The 22,597-nt window shown below is 36.8% G+C and overlaps 1 protein-coding gene across 4 annotated transcripts in view; it reads right to left on the bottom strand.

The window, feature by feature from the left end:
* Window positions 1-22,597, bottom strand: part of LOC119799496 (membrane-associated guanylate kinase, WW and PDZ domain-containing protein 3) — an 85,095-nt gene that overhangs the window by 44,752 nt on the left and 17,746 nt on the right. For all 4 annotated transcript variants that reach the window (XM_038309416.1, XM_038309417.1, XM_038309414.1 and 1 more), the window contains 2 exons: window positions 5,829-6,118; window positions 1,552-1,668 (listed from right to left, as the gene is read on the bottom strand). In XM_038309416.1, the coding sequence (XP_038165344.1) occupies window positions 1,552-1,668; window positions 5,829-6,118 (407 nt within the window). The remainder of the gene's footprint in view (window positions 1-1,551; window positions 1,669-5,828; window positions 6,119-22,597) is intronic.

Raw genomic sequence — 22,597 nt, 5'->3', positions numbered from 1 at the left:
AAAAGGAAAACAATGTGAGGAAGAAAAGCCTTTACGCTGAAATAAAAAGTGATGCTGCAGGAGCCATGTGGGGATCAGGCTGGTGTGCCGGTGTCAGCATGAGAACAACGGCATCTGACTGTGTCATCTTCAGGAGATCAGGGGATTACACATCCATGGGGCTGAGCCTGCTTTGTTGTCACTCTTTCTCAATTAAAGAGCCCAGGGACGGGAGGAAGTTTGCAAGTTTGGCAACAATAAAACAAGTCGGATTAACTAAGTTATGTTGGATTTTAATCTTTATCAATAATTAAAATCAGAGCACTGCTTCCTTAAAATCCTCCTCTGGCTCGCCTTCATCTGATTCGCTCATATTCATCCCATTTTAATAAAAAAAAAAAAAAAAAAAAGCTAAGGGCACCAAGGTTAATTTGGAGAGTGGCGTCCCTGAGCAGCCACTTGAAGATGCAAAGCGTAATAATAAGATGAGAAAACGGTTAAAATCGCAATTAAGCTTCAATTTGATGTCACAGAGAGATAAAGTGACGCTTCCTTACACCGTCCTGTGAGTTTTGAACTGTTCTTTGTTCTGTCGGCGGCTGAGTTGTGTGGTGTAGGGGCAGGCTGTGCCATTTGACCTACTTACTGGACTAAAGGAGAGATTAACAGCAACTCCACACTCCCACGACAAGGTTAAGACTACACACACACACACACACATGGAAAAGTGGTGGCTGGGTGCCCTCTGCATCACCTCTTGTACAACAAAATTAAAAACGCAAAACAAGGCAGAAGAGTGCATTAAAAAAAGCGAAAGGCAGGGCTGGACTCAGAATAGTCAGCTGTTATATCCTGCAGCCGTTTGCAGTGACGTCACGATGGAGGGGATTAAGATAGCAACAGATGTACAACTACTAGCTGCCTTTGGCTGCCACTGTGCATGCTTTTATTCATTATAATCAAAATGAAATCGCTTGAGCAGGATAAAAAAAGATACATAACCAAGAAGAACCTGTTCTATACCACTACCATCAGATTTAACACCACCTGGACTAACTCCCCGCAGCACTGAGGCTGTGGATTCTAAAAAACACAGCAAATAAACAGTGTTGTGGCAATAATGACTGTCCAAACTGGATGCAGGGTTTGCCTTTTAATTAAATGTATTATACTTTAGTGATATAATTGACCCTTTGGGGTGCAATGTTAAATACATTGCTATAGTAAGTCACCTAGTAGAGCAGGCTTCAACATGGGGTAGTGAAGAAAACAGTTCTGCATGCTTAAGTACTAATTAACACCAGGATATTCACGTGACAGCTACAGGAGATATGTTGTCACAGAATTAATGAGGCCGGTAATGAACAGAAGAGACACGCTTGGTTAAATTATGAGTATAAGCCAGGTCCCAGTAAAATTAATATTAGTCTTAAACAGAAATGATCTGACAGGTAACCTCACATGAAAGGTGTAAATATATGCAGAGGAGACTTAAAGGACATAAATCAGCCGTCGACAAAGACCAGGGATATACTGGGAAATAATAGCATTGAAAGAGAGAGAGAGACTTACAGGGTACGGCTCGAAGGTAGAGGTTCTCTCTGATGACCTGCTGAAGCTGGCTGTCTACGGAGCCGGGTGTGAAGCACTTACTCAGATATAACCTGAGATCTTTGCACAATGTGGAGCCTGAGGGGAGCGCAAACAAAACAAGAAGGGCATGAAGGGGAGGAACTGGGAGAAAAGGAGCAGAGGGAGCAAATAGAAACTGGATACTCCAATTGGGAACGAGGTGGTACGAGATTCTCACAGTATGATAGCCTAGAATATCACACAAATAACAAAATTAACACCAAAAGACGGCATGAGATGTTTATGGAAGTTGGATTTAACACTTTTTTTTTCTTCACACAAAGATGTTATCTCCAAAGCAACATAAACACCAAATACATTTTGCAATAATTCTCAAGCTAACTTGCTAGTTAAGAAGATTTTTTGCTAATCTGCTTTTTCTAAAACGACAAAAGATTAACAGCTGCATGTTTGCTACTCAAGTTCATCACAGACAAAAAATGTAACCGATTGCTTTTCAACAATGATTATCATGTCTGGAAAACTCTACTTTTTAGAAAAGTGTTAAATAACATGATTATTCTCTATTTTTTTCTGTTTTATATGCTAGGGAAAAGAAAAGTATTTTTTTAGCTAGCTCCACAGTAACAGGTAGGGAAGGGGAAGCCGAATCTCTCTGCTAATTTAAATTTGCACTTTTTATTTTTTAATAATTTGGATCTCTAGAAAGCATATAACAGAAAGGCATCCCCACAGCATAGTGCTGTCGGGTTCATAAATAGGTTTTTTCTTAAGAAGAACTAAAATACAGACTTATCGATACAATTCCTGCAGGAAGGAGGGACAGTTGAACCCCAGACTCAAACATACTGTCTCCCACTGGACCTCCTCTGCAGAGCGTTTATTAACAGAACATGACGCATGGTTACAAACAGAGTATTGTTCTGACAGAACAATTGACGGTTCATGAAGACAGAATGCTCCTGACTGAATCATGAGACAGGAGTGGAGCATCCCCTTGCAAAAATGTTTCATAAGCACACATTAATTTTATAATCATCATTGAATAAACCTAACAAATGCCGCCAATGTCTTGTTGCAAAATAGGGATCATGTTTTATTTATTTTTTTCATAAATCTCAAGCTTTTAATTATTTAATAAGGGTATTTTTCCATGCTCAGCTCAAATCATTACACCCGTTAGGTTTGATTTAAATGCAAGGCTTTATAACCTCAACCCTGATACCAACGTCAACTCATAAGTTCACATTAATTTCCATACAACCTGAGTATGAACTCAGTCCAAAACATCCCTCTTGTATAAAAATAGAGCATACGGGGGTTAATGGAGTAGGAGTGGATCAGCAGGACTACTCTTCCTTTCCGTGATCTCTTAATAACATCGCAAGTGCTTTATGGCATTTGATGACAGGCTGCTTCCTGTTATTGATGGGCTGAACACGTCTTCACTTGTCACCCTAACAGACGACAACTCTGTCAGTGTGCTACCCCTGCAGACCCCTGACACCTCTGCACAACTTAGCTCAACCCAATGGAAAACGGATTTTAATGCATGGTTCAAAAATATCAAAGGATTTAACTTTATGTTTGGCGGTCAGCAGCTTGTAAGTATGAATGGTCACATATGGCTACTGCCTGTAAAAGGAAATATAATCTCGTCTGTTGCCTTTAGGGAGAAATGGGCTTTTGTTCAACGCGTTACAAAAACAGCTGATGTTTTCATCAGCTGATGTTTTTTTGTATGTTCAAGCCTGAAAATGTGCTCTTTGACTTGGTTAGCCAGCAGTGGATTACAGTGCCATGAGAAATGACATATTTTGTCACATTGACTGATGACAAATGATTTTCTACATTTTATTTAAGAATGCAAATTTAGAAAGTGTGTTTTACATTTGGATATTAGATCCTTTATTCAAAATCCCTTTAAAAAAAGTTTAAGTGCCAAAATATGAAGAGATTAAAGGGGCAAGAATGGGTGCACAGCATTAACCACGTATGACAAGTTAAAAAATTTAGCACAGAAGTGACAGTCACTATGTGAAGAAGGGCGTCTGGAGCACTTTTGTTGTCTCTTCTCAAATTTCTTAGTTTATGACTATCGAGGCACCGCCGCTATTTGTGTTTCCTGCATCTGGGGAACAAACCTTGGTGTCCTGTGTTTGAAAGCCGGGGCAGTGGGAGTTGTTGTAGTAGTGGTTCTAAAAGAGAGCGGGAGAAGGAGGTGTGCCACAGCAACCCAGAACACCAACACATCCATCACTGTCCAGGCTGCATGCAGTCAAGCTGCCCAGGGATGGCTGGGAAGAATTCACAGCTGATAATGGATCTCTACCAGCAGCAGAGCTACCAGGAGCAAAGGTCCCCATTTATACCCTTGTTGCCAAATCAGCTATCAATCAAACAAGCCAAGGCCGTGGGGAGCCACGGTCAGGTGACACTTCTTCAGTGACTGATCACCCTGTTCAGAGCCAACAAAGATATCTACGTCTCAAACCCCCAACTCACAACATCAAGGCCTGTTGCGGTTGACGGAAAACCATATCACAAACTCTTTTGTCATGTGTCATTGGTGATCATGGAGACAACCCAAATATCGACCAGCTTCCTTGACATGCACATTCAAACACAGACTTATTGACAGTTCAGTGCTAAATAATTACACGCCGCAGATTTGGCTGTTGGTTTTGTGAATGGATGACAGCCTCAGTGTAACAGATCGATTCATTTTTTAAGAAAAGTCTTTTAATTTATAACTTTGACAAATTCTAATCTGGATGTCTCAAGATCAGTTTCCTAATGACAACAAGATTCTTGATACATGCCATTTTATACACCAGTCATTTACAGAATCTGCCAATTCCATGATTCTATTGAATTGATTGGTATTTCTTATCAGACTGATTTCTATCAGCTGGCATCACAGGAACAACTGTTTCAGATTGCAGTGTATTATTACAAGGTTAAGGATAATGTTATTATATTTAACAAATATGGTATTTGATCAAGATATGACCATATGATAATAATATTCTGATTTAAAATAATCCAAGATAAATGGGGGCTGAATTTGATTTGTTATATCATATAATTTGTTTAGAGATAACATCTGTTATAATTTAGTGATATAAACATATAAACTCAACTCATTTTAATTCTGTTTTATACAGTATATAGAGATGGGTGTTGCAGAATCATCATAGTTCAATTTTTCTTATTTTGAAAAAAAATTTCAAAATGAGGCAAATAATAAAAAATAAACAAAGACTTTTATTTATTATTTAGTTTATCTTTTTGAATAAGTTATTATATTGCTTTATGGATGAATGAATGAATGAATGAATGAATGAATGAATGAATGAATGAATGAATGAATGAAAAGTTTTATTTCTAAAGAATGAAGATAAAAAAAAGGAAAAGATGTAACAAAAAAGTTTAAAGACCCCCCCCCCCCAAAAAAAAGTAAAAAGTATAAATCTTTAGGAGTTCCCACCTTTCATGTCATCCATCTATCCGTCTATCCATCTATCCATCTATCCATCTATCTATAACACTCACAAAACCAATAGTAGCACTTTGTGGAAATAGGTTAAATTACAGTTTACTGCATACAGTATAATAAGTGTTTTGTGTATTTTTGATCTCATAAACACAGTTTTGGTTTAGAGAAATAACCAAAAATTGTAAATAATACAAAAATTTCTTCAAATCATGTAACATTTTAAACTAATGGACTGAATTTATTTAGTGCTTCTCTAATCACAACGACCAATTAAATAATCTATAACTAGATCTGCATTCAGCCAATACTGGTAAAAACCTTCATAGATCCATAAAAATAAACATGGATCGCAAGGAAACTTGGTGGTGCCTTGCTCATGGGCACATCAACATTCGATAGAAGGAAGCAGGAATCAGAAACAGAAGTTTTGGATGTTAACACAGCTACTCTACACACTAAGACAGCCATAAAATGTTGGATTCTTCTTTAAATGATCAAAATGGTACCTCAAAAATAATCAAAAACTTTTCAAGTCTAACCTTTTTTTTTAGGAAAAGAAACTTTCTTACTATACTGTATATAAATTAGTTTGCATTGATCAGAAACCTTCACCCTAAAGCAATGCTTAGACAAATTTTTTTTTACATGCTATGACTTATATTTTCTTCAGTTCTAAAATAAATTAACATTTAAATCTTTTGATGAGATTGTCAGAAAAATGCAAAAAGTCCACAAGTTATCAAAACAAACGTCATACCTGGTGAAACAGTTTTGATTCGGACAGGATGGGGGCACGAGTTTAGGACTCCTCGGACATCACCTAAAGTCATCCCCAATACAGGTGTTCCCCCGATCTCTAGGATGACATCTCCCACTGTGATGCCGCCGCCCGGAGCCGATGTGACAAAAGGAAACTCTCCATAATCTGCTCCGCCACCTATCGCGACCCCCACCTCTCCTGATTCCCCAAGCAGAAGGACAAAGGTGTCCTGCACATTGGACCGCCAGTGCAGCTTCTTCACCGCTGTCTTAGACATGGCAAATGAGCTGGAGAGGAAAAAGAAAACAGGTTAGCAGAACGTGTCAGACCGTCGATTACATAACAAGGAAAGGAAAAGAAGTTGTGATTTTCAGTAATGTAACCTGTGTCAGCACCTTCTGCTGTGGGAGTTGGACCATTTCACATCAGAAGGTGCAAAAGTCATGGATAATTCCACCGTCTTATGTGTTCTAGCTAAATGGGTGGCAACTTGAAATTCAGGAATAACATCACATGGAAACTGCAGCTTTGTTTTATGCAAACATATAACGGCCTCAAGAACATGCAACGCCGCCACCAGAATCAGATCCTCATGTTCACAGTGTCAGCTGTAGACTGACGTTATGTTTACATGTAAACACGGTAGGAACCGGTTCACATTCCAGCGTATTTACAAATCTACGCACACACATTTCCACCAGCAGACTAAGATATTTCACACTCTAATATCATTCAAATTGCTAAAAAAAATTTTGCACAAAAATGTAGAAGCATAAAAAATTAAGTAAATCATAAAATGAAAATAAAGCAATGAGATTTGTAAAAGAAAAAGATGCCCTGAGAAGTAAGCAGGAGGCTAAAGTTGCCTACAAATTATAATTATTTTCTGATTGGAGAGACACGCCTTAAACAAGTAGCAATATTTCACACTCTTCAGTGTGGAAGGTTTATCGCAGGAAGGAGGGTAAAACTCAGTTATTTTCAGTATCATTACATTGTAGGGATGTAAACCCTGTGATGATAATAGTTCTTAAAGCTGGGACTTTAAAGTAAATGAGTTCAAACCAAGCAATTGGTCACCTGTTATGGTATCTGTGCTCGTAAACAGGACAGGTACACTGGAAAAAAAATCTAGAAATAAGTAAAAATGTCTTAAATTAACTGTATTTACCCTTAATTTGAGTAGGTAAATTAGATAGTTTGCCAATGGAATGAGTATTTTTCCTGTTAAAATAAGATAATTAGATAAAATGCACTTGAAATAAGACAATGCAATTATGTTTTCTTATTTTAAGTGTAAATTGTCTTGTTCCATTGGCAAAATGTCTCTTTTACCTCCTCAATCCAAGAAAAATTCACTAATTTTAAGAAAAAATTACTTATGTAGATTTAGATTTTTTCCAGTGTAGGTGGTAGCAGAGCACACAAGCACGGCAGATGGAGGAAAACATTAAGGACACATTGATAATCAAAAGGAAAGATGTAAAGTGGTGAAGGTTAAAATCTCACACTGAGCAGAAAATGTAAATATCCAGTATATGCAGGCTAAAAGAATTGAAATATTTTGATTTAATTTTAGATTTGTGTGTTTCCCTTTGTTTTGAGAAAGTAAGTATGATAATATGCAAATGCTTTAGATAATTTAGATTTAAAATAAGAACAAAAATCTCTATTAGCTTATTTAAAGTGCATGATTTCTAATTATATTACAGAAATCCTAATTCCATTGGCAGAGCATCTTTTTCATCTGCTGAAATTAAGGTCAAATACACTTATTTTAAAAAACATTTTACGTATTTTTAGATCAGTCTAAGCAGTGCATTTTAGTTTTTTAATTAAATTGCATTTTCTCTCAAAAGTTACTTCTATGTTGAATATAATAGGCCATAAAAATAACAATATGACATTTTATATTTTTCATGAACATTAGCAACTTTTTTCTCAAATATTGACAATTTTTGTAATACATCCCACTTTCTGTGACCCAAATCAAAAAAAGTTGCTCTGTTTAAAAGACTCCGATCACTGCATGGTGAGAGAAGCTGTGTTTTCTATGACATGTCTAGAAATTTTTAAAGCTGGAGATGTTACTTTTAAACTGATAGTGAGACTTAAAAAGATGACATATAGGCTGAGTGTATAAAATCATAGATAAACAAGTTAGATTTGGACTTTTTGGCCACCTTTAGGAAATCTACAGTAGAATTCAACACACTTTTATTGTTAAATATGGCTAATAATCACTAATCCTAGATGATATAAAAACAAATAAGAATGCCAACATGGTAGCCATACTCCTTTTAACTACAGCAAAACCTGCAAAGGCCAGACAGGCACATTTATCTTTACGAAGTACCCACCGCTGTGCTTCTTCTGTGACACAAACCCTGACACGGCAACCAAATTCTTAACCTAAATCCAAAAAACCTTACAGCAGTAATTGAGATAATCATGAGGATTTATTGGGGGTATTGACAGGAAGTGATGAGTGCTACATTCATACCTCCACCAGATGCAGATGAAGCTAGAGTCGTTTATTGTATTTATTTTAGCAGGTAAATTCCAGTAAAAGACAAAGTCTCATTTTCAAACTTAACCAGTTTAAGCTACCATTCAATATGTAATATGAATTTGTCACAACAACAAAAAATCTATTGATTTTAGTAGAATTTAACATTTCAAATCTTTACTAAATTCGTAAAAAGAACAAAAAATAAATAAATAGGATTTTTCTTTAGATACCAAAAGTTTGATGAAATCCAAGTTTTTTTTTTTTATGTGAGATGGAATAATATTTCCAATGAAAATATCTTTTCATGTTATCCTTGGTGGTTTTTTGTTGTCACATATGCTGATATACAATTAATCATTGATGGCCTCATCATTAAAGTCATAAAGGAATATGCAGATGTTTATTTTGCACATTAATTCTGCATGTTTATCAGTACAATAAAGATGCCTGCATATGTGTGATTTGTTAGAAGAGTAATTCAGGGTTAGGGATGTCTCAGAGTTTGCAGCTGCCATAATGACTTTTGGAAAAATCTATCCTTTTGGTCATGTGTCATGAAACAGGTTTGAATGCTGTGGACCAGATCTGGCTGAGTGTATGAAAATGGAAAGAATGCTGCATCCTTTTTTGGCTTAAGTTTGAAAAGAAAATGATTTACTTACAGATGAAAGTACAGTCGAGTATGACGTATCTCAGCTAAAGGAAACTCACAATTCATTTAACATATTCAAAAGTAAGTATCCATGTACAAAATTCAAATTTTCAATTCTTTTGTCTTTTAGCAGTTTGAAACTTTTAAGGTTTCTGTGTCAGTGTGTAAAATATTTATGGCACATTCCTTTTAAGGTAAGAAGTTAAAAGGTTAAGTAGCTCAGAGTTGAAAATCTGCTGAGATGCGGCTCCTGAAGAGCAGCTGTGAGATTGAGAGGCTGTAGACGTGGCTGACACGGTGAAGATCTGTTTGAGCCGCCTGTGATGTGACAGCTCTGATGCAAAACAACAGACGATGTTCCTCTGACGTGATCAGAGGAGCCCTGTCACCTTAACACGCAGGACCAGATGAACAAAGATGTTTGTAGATCAAAAAGACAAACATGGAATATCAAAAAAATTGACAGAAAAGAAAATCTGATTTTAAGAAATGCTGTAACATTTGAGGAAAAATAAGAAAATCTTATTCTACTGCAAGGCTAAACAGTCATTAGAGACATAAAATCAAAATGAGGCTGTTTCTTATTGTAATTTATAATTTACTGTAAGCTATCCTAAATAGCACTGCAAAAGTTGAAAATAAAAGTCATAAATCTAGTTATCTTAAAACTTTTACATTTCAGCTGTTTCCTGGCAAGTAACTACAGTAGTTCTATAAATGTTCATGTCTAAAATTGAGAAAGATGTAAAAAGGAGGAAACTGAGCCTGCAGCTGAAATATGCCAAAGTGTCAACGCATGGAGCACTGGAAACAGGAAACAAAAAATTTGTAGATTAGTACATGGGCGTAGGTTTGCACAGGGACCATAGGGACAAGTCCCTACCAAAACTTTGGACGGACCTACCTGTCCCTACCAATACTAATTCTTGCTTTAAGTTGGTCGCTCTGTGAACTAAAGACATCTTTTAGAGTCTCGATACTCCATAATGATCAATCGATTATTAAATTTGTTGACATTTCAATAATTGATTAATCCAATGAATTGTTTCAGCCATAAATAAAACATATGAAATGGGTTAAACAGAGTAACTACAGCCTAGATGTAGAGCTTGTAGAGTGAAGTTAATATATTAGATGCTCAGTGTCAGTTCCTCTTCTATTTCCAGTGCTCATGTAAATACAATACATTTATTTGGCGTCCCTTGAATCTATTATTTTTTTTTGTTTTAATGATACAAAGAGAACGTTCAAAAGATAAGAGTGGGTTTTACCTCTGTTTACCTCTGCACAATTCTATATCTTCAAAAAAAAGTATAAATCCACATATATTTAGACTATATTCTGTTAAATAGGCACAGATTTACCTACTGTCTTAGGTAATTTCAAATGCAAACCTTTTCAAAGTGGAATTTTGTCATAATTCCTCATTCATCAGAGCCAGTGATGCTTCAAACATTGATAAACAGCATCTAGTGTGTGTAGTGCTTATAAAATTTGTATAAATATAGCAAGAAATGCTGCTTTTCTCTTTAAACGAAATACACCCTGATTTTCATGTCAAGCGTAAAAAAAACGAGCATGCATATTTTTGCATAGGACCAATGACATCAGACCAACAGTGTCCCTACTACCAAAGTTGAAATCAAACCTACGCCCTTGGATTAATATGTCGACCTTCATGTTTAATCAAGAAGTTTGGAAATTAAACAAAATTTTATGAGTTTTAAGAGAAATTATGTATGTTTTTACTGAAAAATAGCATTTTGATTTGCTCCTTTATGACTAAAACATTGTTTGATGAGCAGATCCATAGATCCGTGTCAACCTATTTTACTGCCTTTAATTGGGGCTGGAAGTTAACGTCCTGTTCTGCGGATGTGATGTCAAGTGCGTCCATGTTGAATGTGTCTAATCCATTGGTCTAATCTAGCAAACAAAGCCTTATTTTCAAGATGGATTTCAGAAGTGACCAGCATCCAGCTCAACTCAGACAACAATGGCAACTCCAGGTAAGCTGAAAAAAGTCCCCAAAAAAAAGTTTATACTTGACAGAGACGAGCTAAGAAAATGAGGAGAAGAGTGCAGCAGCTTCATTGCTTTAGCCACAGGGGGCAGTATCATTAGTAATGCATCTTTAAAACAGCACTGCTATGATCCAACACAGTGTGATTAAACCTGTCATTTGGAAAAAAATCCAAACTTGCAATAATTTTTTTTTTTTTTTTTTTTTTACCATGTCCTGTCTGGCAATGTGGCAATAAGAATAAGAATAATAATACTGCTCCACTTGTTTCATGCATATAAATTGCTTTTTTATAATTATGCAGGGAGTTTTACAGTTTATATGGACACTGCAATGTAAATAGAGCAGAAAAACTGAAGAAGAAAAGGAAAAAAGAAAAAAAGAGAAAAGGTGAAAGAAAGAGGAGATAGAAAGGAGACAATGACAAAACATTTTTTAGCCTGCTTCATCACCTGTAACGAGATGAAAAAAGAACAAAACACTTGCAATATAATTTAATATCTGCTTTATTTTGCATGCACTGTGTTTTTAAACACTGGGAATCACCAACAATCCAATTTTTCCCAAAAACTGTTTCACCAAAATAACGCAAAATAGTGATACATTAATGGTCCTCCATTGTCTGGATTACGGTTTAGGATTTCTTTATAATTTTTTATTTGTTTCTTCCTGCAATTTTAATTGTGCATTATTACTAGAACAGTCTTACCAGACTCTATTCATTTTTATTTTATTTATTATAGATATTAGGGTCTTACCACATACTGTTAGTTATTTCCTTTGTGTTTTGTTATTTCTGTATTGGAGTTTTAAACAAGTCTTTTTTACTTTAACAGTTTAAAGGGAGGAGAAAACATAACCAATAACAGCCACAGCTCTTTATTTGAGTACCCTAGTAGTGTGAGCCTGATAGGTTGATGTGGGAGTGTGAGAAGGACAGGATGTACCTAATCCTGTCCACTTGACTGGCTCTTCAACAGGCAGATCTGACAGATATCCTTCTATCTCTTACCGCCATGCTAAACACACGATATCTGCTCATTTGGCCAGAAAATTAGAATTATTTAAAATAACTTAAAAAGTAGACATATTTGAATTGTTTGAATTAAGAGATTAGGGAGGGAGAGGAGGAAAAAAGGGAAGCACAAAGGTCAAAAAGAGATAGAGAGGCACCACAAAGCCTGAGGTTGGCGCACGACTCATTTTATTGACCTTGAGCAGCTCAGAAGTAAAATGCTTAAAAACTAGAAACCTAGTTCAGGTTGTGTTACACTGAATCCCTCCAGAAAAAAAGTAAACACAAAAATAAATAAAATAATGTCTCCAATCATATGTCCTTTACTGTTATGGCAAATAAATAAAAGACTTTTTATTTCAGCATACAATCCTCCCCATCACATCCTCCGTGGCCCCATTCTTCCCCTGTCCACCCCACTGTGAAGCCTTCTGCAGCAACATTGTCTTCCTACTTCCCCAAAGCCAGTCTGCCATCTGCCCTAAAGCCCTGCAGGTGCCCTGCTTGGTATAGGAGAGGGGAAAACATAAGCAAACAAAATCTAATCATGCTTTAATTCCCCATTCAATGTCAGACATGCTCTGGCAAACATGCTCCCATGAGCATCGACCTTAACAACATAATTCTCTTTGTGCTCCCTTTAAAGATTTCTCAGAACTGGTCAGCAGCACAGATTAAAAAAATGCTAAATATAAATCATCTGATACGTTTGGAGTATTATCCTCCCCGGGTCTGTGCGCATTTTGCTGATTCAATATGCATCCATGTAGGGCTCTTCGGCTGAGATTTAGCTGTTTTCTTGACCTCCTGCGTCTGACGGGGGTTTAATGAGCCACAGCCTGTCAGGTTCCACAGACACTTGGACTTCTCCCTGCAACGTCGCTGGATGCCACAAACTGCCAGTGCATGCTCACTTCATCCATGTCATTTTCAATTCATGAAAATAAAGCATCGGAAAAAAAATACTGCGCTTTGCTTAACTCAGATTATCAGCGAGTCCAAACAATCTCAGCTTGTGCATCGCTGTAACAAGGAAACATGTGACATTTACAAAATGACAGGGTAAAATGATGACCTTCTATTTGCTGACTCATGCTCCTTTAAATTAAAAAGTAGGGATCTACAGCTGTTCATGGAGTCCTGTAAGCCACAGCAGTGATTTAGCCCTAAATGAGCTGTAGATCAACATGGGACTTAATGCAACAACAGGCTGACATTGAAATGATGTAATGCTGAATTCTATGTTTCATTTTAGTGTAAGAAAAAAAAAAAGGAACTCAGAACCTGATGTTTTTTAAAGGCCAAGCAATTTTCTCCCCTCATTCATTAATTGTTTATCTCTTTTTATTTTGTTCATGTTCATTAATTAATGTTTAAAGTGGGAGAATAGGGATAAATAGGATGCAATCAAAAGGAGGAATGGGAAAATAGGGATTAGGAATGAAAAGGATACATGAAAGAGATCTCAGCAATGAGTTATAACAGAAATAAGGGGTTTGGTATGTAAGGCGAGAAGTTTAAGAGTAATGATGCATTTTAGGGACGTTGGGTAAGAATAAAACCAGTGAAAAAGGAGGGGGGGTAGAGGCATCAGGATGAGGATATTAAATGAGACTGAATAGAAGATGAGAGTGATAACCGAAGATGAAAAAAAAAGGGATAAGAGAGAAGAAAACTATCGATTAGATTGAATGAAGGATGAGACGGATGTTGAATAACATGGATGATGGATGAAGATTTAAAACTTCTCCTTTTTCATTCCCCTAAACAAATAACAAATGCACTTTTTCTTCTGAGAGAATAAGGTCTCAACTTCTATAGAACTAAATAACAGCGGCTGTCTTCCACGTGTAAAAGAGATACGATTTCACCTTCAGGTTGAGAAATATCACAATCTGCTCGGCTTCTTTATCTGAGCATATTCCCAGCAACATTAACACATCGTGTTTCTATCAGATGCACCAGCAGGGATATGTTACATCAAACTACACATTGATGTTGTTTAAGATGTTCTTAAAAACACTCCTATTTGCCCCTTTCATGCAAGAGAGAAAGAAATAACAAATTTCTAATTTATCTAGGAATACTCTTTTTAAACTAACAGTTATATTTAGAAGCCTAATTAATCAAGATTTGAATACATTATATTTAAAATGTATAAATGCTCCAAAAATATTAAAAGCACTCAGGTTTTAAATATGTACCACAAGTTGCTTCAAGTAAGGCGCAATTTAGAGAATCTTATTAAAGAAGAAGCTTTTGAAGACAAATCTTCTCTAATCAAACATTAATGTTCCAGAAATATCATGAATGTATGAAATGCAGCCTAAAAAAAAAAAGCAGGCAGGCTAAGCTCCTTTTCCTCTGTATTTCATAGGACTAGATTCTGCTTTACACAACCTGACACTACCGACTGTAGATGCCTGTCACACGGTCGCTTTGTTCATGGGGACCGAAAGAGAGAGGATGGGAAGAGAGACTGGACTGATAATTGTCGCTGAGTGGTTCTGTGTGCCACAGAAATCTGAGTTTTTTTTTATTTTCCTTTTTCTTTTTTTAGAGAAAAGGAGCTGGAGGTGAGACTGAATGAGGAGAGGATGTATCTTCCTGTCTGAAGCAGCAAAGTTTAACATGCCTCATCTATAAGCTTATATATAGAAGAAAAATACGTATTTTTTGGGGAAAATGGTGGTTCTAAACCATTTAATACAGTATCTGTTTCTAAAAAAGATGTTTTGTGTAAGATTCTCCTCATTTGTTTTTTGCTGTGGTAAATAAACTGAGTTGTATTTGTGCCCTTATCAGTCATTTTAATATCAATACAACCAAAGCTTTTTTTATTGACATTTTTACTTTTTGATTGGGTTCAGAGTGTGCATAAGCTTTCAGTGTCTCCGGGTTACAAACAGAATGTGACATATATGCCCTTTTCTTTTAGCCACTCCTCAAAATGGGTCAGGCAGAAGAACATGTCACTCAAGTAAAGCAGACAGTTTAGATCATAAGTCAAGCTAATGTTCAGATTAATAACAACAATACAATTTACTAAAGCCATTATATCAATGCAACAAAGGTACCTATTACCTAGAGATGAAGGTCCATGTTTAACCTTAAATATACAAAGTCAGACTAAAACAACAAAAGTAAAAACTTTATTTAAATTAAAACTATTGGTTTTAAAGTATTTGACTGCTGCAAGCACATGATACTTTCATGTTTTGTTTACTTGAGAAGCAGGATTCCACAAATCCATTCATTTACTATACCTGCCTCACCGTTTCAGACACGCGGCGCCTAGCATCATTGGGCGGTACATCATGGAAACCTTATTGTCAGGACTCCTGTCTTTGTGTTTGTGTTTCTTTGTTTGTCTCCCTTCCTCCACCAGGACGGGCCTGATTTTGGTCCGCCTCCTCACACACCTGCTTATGGTTTCCTCGTTAACAGCCACTACATCAACGCCAGAGTGTTTGCCAGTTTTGGGTACTCTAGCCAAGCTGAGTTTTTCCTAAGTCAAACTGAGTTCTTGTCAACATGAGTTTTAACATTGTTTTGTCTTTGCCTTTCAGCAGGAAGTCATCCTGCAAACTGGATTTTTTTCGGACCTTCTCTCCCTGGAAGGATCAACTGAGCTAAAAACTGAGCTGGGGTTACAAACAGGAGGTTTGGACCCACTTTCCCCAAGAGATCGCTTGAGCTTCACACTGAGAAAGGGATTCATCTCCACTATGACCCGTTCAAGTACCGCAGGAAATCTGAGTGGCAGTCAGCTTCTCCGTTCACCTACAAACAACCGCATTCTGGGTAAACCCTGTTCCGCCCTCCACCGAATCAGACAAACACTGGAACTACAGCATACAGACTGGAGTCAAAGGTTCAACAACCTCTCTGGAAACTTCCGGTTGAGCAGTGTTTAGAGCAACACTTCTCTCTGCATTATCTATTCAATATAACCTGTTAAACCTTTTCTCCTGGTCTCCCTTTTTGGTCTTCAGCATTTGGGTCTGAACTTTTGTAAAATCATGACACTTATCAGTCCATCGCAGGTCAACATAGAGGACAAACAAGCATTCATACACACACAGATATCAAAGGGCAATTAAGAGAAACTAATTAGCAGCTATGTTTTTGTACTGTACTCAGAGTACCCAGAGACAACCCAGACATGCAGGAGGAGAGCGTTCAGTTGCCACGCCGACAGACCTCAGACTAAGATTTAGACTTAGACACATTTTAATGTCATTTTTTTATACGCAGAGTGTATACAAAACGGAATTTCGTTTAGTAGAGCTTTCCAGACGCTAAATGAACAGCAGTGATCAAATGTAAACAGTGTGTGAGAAAAAACATGATGCAAAAAAAACGCACTGATATGGAAGTTCAGAGCATTAAATATATATGGTGCAAATATACAGTATTTTTGTGATGTAGAGTCTGTGACATGATTTAGAGTTCTTTTCAACAGTTCAGCACAACGATGGCAGCGGGGAAGAAACTGTTGTAGAATCTGCGGGACCTGCATCGAATCGAACTTGCATCAGCATGTGGCTGGCATCACAAATGGATTGATAAAAAAATCCTCTTCAGTCAAATGGTCATCATGGCAAAATAAACTTTACTAAGGTCATCTTGATGTGATCATTGATTGTTTATCACCTAAAAATGTTCTGAAAAGTATTCTGTTATAAGCTGGTGAAAGTTCTCATTCATCCAGGTCATAGTCATTCCATAAAAAATGAAAAACAATCCACTGGACTTGGTTTCCAAGTTTGAAGACGTTTCGCTTCCCATCCAGGAAGCTTGTTCAATTCAATTTTGCAATTTGTATTTTTTTCTTAAAATAAGTGCATTTGCTCTTGGATTGAGGATGTAAAGGAGCCATTTTGTCAATGGAACAAGAAAATTTACACTTAAAATAAGAAAAGATAATTGAAATGTCTTCTTTCAAGTACATATTATCTAATTATCTTATTTTAAAAGTAAAAATACTCATTCAATTGGCAACATATCCCATTTACCTACTCAAATTAAGGTTAAATAGACTTAATTTAAGACATTTTTACTTATTTCTACGTTTTTCCAGTGAACCAACTAACTAACTAAATTATTGTAGTCTAACAAAAGAAGGCAAACGACCCTCATTCCAAATGGGTGGACCCCGTCGTCTGTTCCAATTTGCATGTTTTCTAAATAAAAATCAAGGCTTTGTTGGGCTGCTGGATAAAACCTGGAACTCAACGCTATTCCTGACATTTTGAATTGAAAAAGCTTCCTGGATGGGAAGAGAAGCGTCTTCAAACTTGGAAACCCAGTCCAGTGGCTTGTTTTTAATTTTCTTTTGGAATATTCTTTTATAAAATGAAAAGATTGGATCTTTCTTACTCTTTACCTTTTTTGTCCCTTTGGAATTAAAAAGGATAAATATGCTGATCTATAAATGTCAGTATGGTTGATATTAAGGTAATTGATTTGGTGCAGAGCTGTCTATTGTTCTTGTGATTTTTAACATACCCCATTAAAATCTCTTCTGGAAGTGAAGTATCTATTCTATTCTTTTCTATTTTATTATGTTCTATTACATTATATTCTAACTTTCTATTTTTTTAGAGTATTTCTAAAACCACTGACTGAAATCACATTTTATGTCTACTTTCTATAAACAGTACATTTTATTTACACGTCTCTGGTTAAATCAGAGCCGAAAAGCTCAGCCACCTCAATAAAATAAACGTCTGCTCTGATTGGTCAGCGGCGCTGGCCCGTCCAGACACAAAGCGCCTCTGTATGTCAGTTTAGCTGAAAAATAAAAAAAATTTGAAACTGTGATTCAGTGGATATAAATTAGAATGTGGCCCAAAGCGCAGAATGAGTCATCTTCATTTTTAATTGCATTCCAAGCAATGACAAAGTCCATTAGGACTAATATCTATGAAAGGACCTATTTTCTTTGTTGGAGCAAAAACTGCCGTACAGGAAACCACGGGGCGATGAAGAGCTATTTTAGTTTGGGTATTTTAAATCATAATATTGGGAACAGAGTAGCATTAGTGTCTTTATAAAGCCAAATGTTTAGGCGTGGCTAAAAATAACAAACTGTATATGAATTACATGAATTACAGTCACAAACATCCGGTTAGGGAAACACAATATAGGATTTCAAGATTTCCTAGCCTATAAAAAGAATGCTGCATTGAGAGTTTTGACCTTTAGGTCAGAAAAGAGCTGACAAACACGTTTCATGTTTCACCAGCAGCGAGATGCTCCAACCCTTACAGATCTCATCCTTGGCCCTCCTCTGTAACTTCAAACCAAAGCAATCCATCAGTAAATAAACACATATTTAACCCGGAGGCTTCTCTTGCATAAACTGTATGTTGTTTTATCTGCAGTGTAACTCTTTACACATGAAGCATAAAACCCCATGCTAGAGGCGGTCCTTATTTTAAATGTACGGTATAAATAGTTGTCCAGGCACATTTTTTCTGCTTTAAATAAATAACTCTTCTATAAACTTTACATATACATGCTTGTATATTTAGATATTTATCTATTATGCTATTTCAAAATCTGATGTTCTTTGTTTTTAACCCTTTAAAGCCCGTTTCAAGAATAAAACAAAACAGAAAATTATTTTTTTTTGGTTTGAATTCCTTATTTGCCCTTTTAACAAAATATGTAAAAAGAAAAAACAGAAATACATTTTTGATATTGGGATAAGTCAAGATTATTTTTTGTGTAGTCTTCTATTGGCTGTTATCAGGTATATCTGATTGTGTACAATAGGATTTTGAGCAAAGTTTTTTACCATTAAATTATGCAAAAGGTGTCAGATTTGGTATTAAATACTGACAGGGTCATCATAGTGGGAGATTTTAACATCCATGCTGACATTGAAGGCGATAGCTTAAGAGCAGCCTTTAATGCTATCTTAGACACTATTGGCTTTGTTCAGAGTGTGAATGGTCCCACGCATTCTCATCTTCATACTTTGGATCTTGTGCTGACATAAGGCATAGAATGTGAAGAAATAACAGTATTTCCTCACAACCCTGTCCTCTCTGACCACTTTCTAATAACCTTCAGGATTACTTTAATAGAGTTCTCCTCCCCCAAAAGAAGGTTCAATTTTCAGTGGCACGGGAAGGGGGGTGCTGTGGGGGCTGCAGCCTCCCTCGTCATAGCATCAGCCCCCCATGGTGGGGGGCTGTGGAGTAACATAATATTGTACCTAAAAACATGAAATTATTTATGTATTCATTTTTTTAAAGACTGTGTTTGATATGGGATTAAAATGATGGGCTGTGTATAAGATATAAACTAATGATTCATTATTTTAATATTTCATAAAAAACTAGGCTACTCTCCCGGAAGCTTCCGCCACCTCACATTCATTTAGGCATGGCTAGCAATAGGCAGCAGAAACGTATTTCTGACTATTTCGAGGTAAGAAATGGTTTTAATTCCCCTATACTGCCGCATTTAGCGTTATTTATGTGCCTATTTGTCGTAGTCCTGTGGCTGAAGAAGTCTACGCTAGAATAAGGCTGCATATCACTAAATATTATGTCTGTATTAAGCTATTTAGTGATAAAATATGAAATTAGTTAATTTTTTTTTTTTGTGTGTGTTTTTTGTTTCAGATATGAAATCATTCCCCCATATCCATAGTCGAATGGACTTTCAAGACGTTCAATGCTCAGTTTAGGCTATATTTAGGCCATGTTTTATTCAAGTATTCCTGATCCTGTTGATTGGGAGCTGTTGTTTGTTTTGAATGATTAAAAGAGAAGAAATAAAGTTTAAAATGTTCATGCTTTGTTCCGATGCATTTTAAATGGCAGTTTTTGGCGACAAATGTAGGCCTACAATATTATGTTAAAAACGTCAGCCACAGCCCTCAACATAATGACGTCATGTGTTTTCCAACCCAGCCATCAGCCCCCCTCGCTTGAAACAGCTTCCAGCGCGCCTGTCGATTTTAGTAGATCTTTATCAGATAGTGCAGCTATAAAATTTTAAGAATCTGCTTCACTTTCTCTCTCCTCTGTGTCGCTGAGCAGTGCTGCAGAGTGCAAAAGCATAGCTTATTCCCCTTCACAGGTTGATGATTTTGTTGATGGGGTTGCTAGTTCTCTGCGTATTGCCTTAGAAAACGCAGCTCCTTTGAAAATGAAAACCGTTAAAAATAGAAAGCTTGCTCCTTGGTTTAATGCAGAGCTGCGTACTTTGAAGCAAAATGCTAGGAAACTCGAGAGAAAATATCGCTCCACAGGCCTGCGAGAGTCCTTCCTAGTCTGGAAAAATGGTTTACTGCTGTATAAGAGGACCCTTTGTAAAGCAAGAGCAGCATACTTCTCCTCATTAATAGAGGAGAATAAGAATAATCCTAGATTTCTTTTTAATACAGTTGCCAAACTCACCCAGAGCCATAGCTCTGTTGAACCGTCCATTCCACCTGCTCTTAGCAGCAATGATTTTATGGGATTCTTTATAAATAAGATTGATCTTATTAAAAATAAGATCATAAGCACTCCTCTATCCGCGATTGTACCTGAGGTAGTCATGGAATCTGAACCGGGTTTAGACTGCTTTGATCCAGTTGAACTTTCTGAATTAGCAAAATTATTGTCTTCATCTAAGCCTTCAACTTGTATGTTAGATCCAGTTCCAACCAGGTTATTTAAGGAGGTATTCCCTTTGATCTCCTCCTCCATTTTAGATGTGATTAATCTATCTCTGTTACAGGGATATGTACCTAAAGCTTTTAAGGTTGCTGTAATTAAACCTCTGCTTAAGAAACCGTCTCTTGACCCAGATGACTTGGTCAATTATAGACCTATATCCAATCTTCCTTTCTTATCCAAAATTCTTGAGAAAGTAGTTGCAAAACAAGTTTGCGATCACTTACACCATAATGAACTTTCTGAAGAGTTTCAGTCTGGCTTTAGAGCTCATCATAGCACTGAAACAGCTCTGGTGAAAGTCACTAATGATATTCTCATGGCCTCAGAAAATGGACTTGTATCTGTGCTCGTCCTGTTGGATCTTAGTGCTGCATTTGATACAGTTGACCATAATATTCTTTTAGAAGGACTTGAATATTTTGTTGGAATTAAAGGAACAGCACTAGACTGGTTTAAATCTTATCTATCTGATCGAATTCAGTTTGTTCATGTTAATGATAGATCTTCAACACGCTCAAAGGTTACCTGCGGAGTACCACAGGGATCAGTGCTAGGACCAATTCTCTTTACTTTATACATGCTCCCAATTGGTAGAGTTATTAGACAGCATGGGATTAATTTCCACTGTTATGCTGATGATACCCAGCTATATCTGTCAATAAATCCAGATGAAGCTAACCCATTACATAGATTACAGGCATGTCTTGAAGACATAAAAACCTGGATGACTCTTAACTTTCTGCTTCTGAATGCAGACAAAACAGAAGTTATAGTCTTTGGACCAGAGTCTCTGAAAAAGAAGCTGATTAGCCAGTCACTTCATTTGGATGGGATTAAACTGATTTCAGATAATAAAGTAAAAAATCTTGGTGTTATTTTTGATCAGGACCTGTTATTTAAATCCCATATCAAAGAGGTTTCTAGAATTTCCTTCTTTCATCTGAGGAACATTGCAAAAATTAGAAATCTCCTGTCCAGGGGTGATGCTGAGAAACTAGTCCATGCATTTGTTACTTCAAGGCTGGACTATTGTAATTCTTTACTATCAGGAAGTCCACAAACTGTAGTTAAAAGCCTTCAGCTGATCCAAAATGCTGCAGCCAGAGTTCTAATGAAAATTAAAAAGAGAGATCATATCTCTCCTATCCTGGCTTCTCTTCATTGGCTTCCTGTTAAATCAAGAATAGAATTTAAAATCCTCCTTCTCACATATAAAACCTTAAATGGCCAAGCTCCATCTTATATCAGAGATCTGATTGTTCCTTATGTTCCTAACAGAGCACTTTGCTCTCAATCTGCAGGTTTACTAGTGGTTCCTAGAATTTCTAAAAGTAGAATTGGAGGCAGATCTTTTAGTCATCAGGCTCCTCTCCTGTGGAACCAACTACCAGTTTTATTCCGTGAGGCAGACACTCTGTCTACTTTTAAGACTAGGCTTAAAACTTTCCTTTTTGATAAAGCTTATAGTTAGGGTGGCTCAGGTTATCCTGAGCTATCTCTATAGTTATGCTGCTATAGGCTTAGACTGCTGGAGGACATAGGGACGCCCATTTCATCATTCTGCTTCATTCTCTCTCTGTTCTCCTATTCTGCAGAATCTGTTAGTTCAATCTCTAACGTTCTGCTCTCTCTGCTTTTTCTCAGAGTAGCTTTGCCTCGTCTGTTCCTGTTTGGCTGTGACTCCATCCTGGAAAGAAACATCAGCTGTGCTGCTCCATCAACACCCTTGTTTATAGATGTTGGAGATCGGCCTGTTTTCCAGTGTGGTCCTGTTTCTCTGACCGTGACTGAGTGGATGTGCTCTCTTCGTCCTCTGGCATGGGAGCTGGCTCGGAGCTCGTCTGCCTGGCTGTGTGTTTCCTGGACGGGGCCGCCTTTTA

The sequence above is a fragment of the Cyprinodon tularosa genome, unplaced genomic scaffold, assembly GCF_016077235.1.
Source record: "Cyprinodon tularosa strain WSP-4 unplaced genomic scaffold, ASM1607723v1 ctg66, whole genome shotgun sequence".
NCBI classification, from domain to species: Eukaryota; Metazoa; Chordata; class Actinopteri; order Cyprinodontiformes; family Cyprinodontidae; genus Cyprinodon; species Cyprinodon tularosa.
Note: the sequence above shows the minus strand (reverse complement) of the source record. Positions and strands in the feature narration are given on the sequence as shown.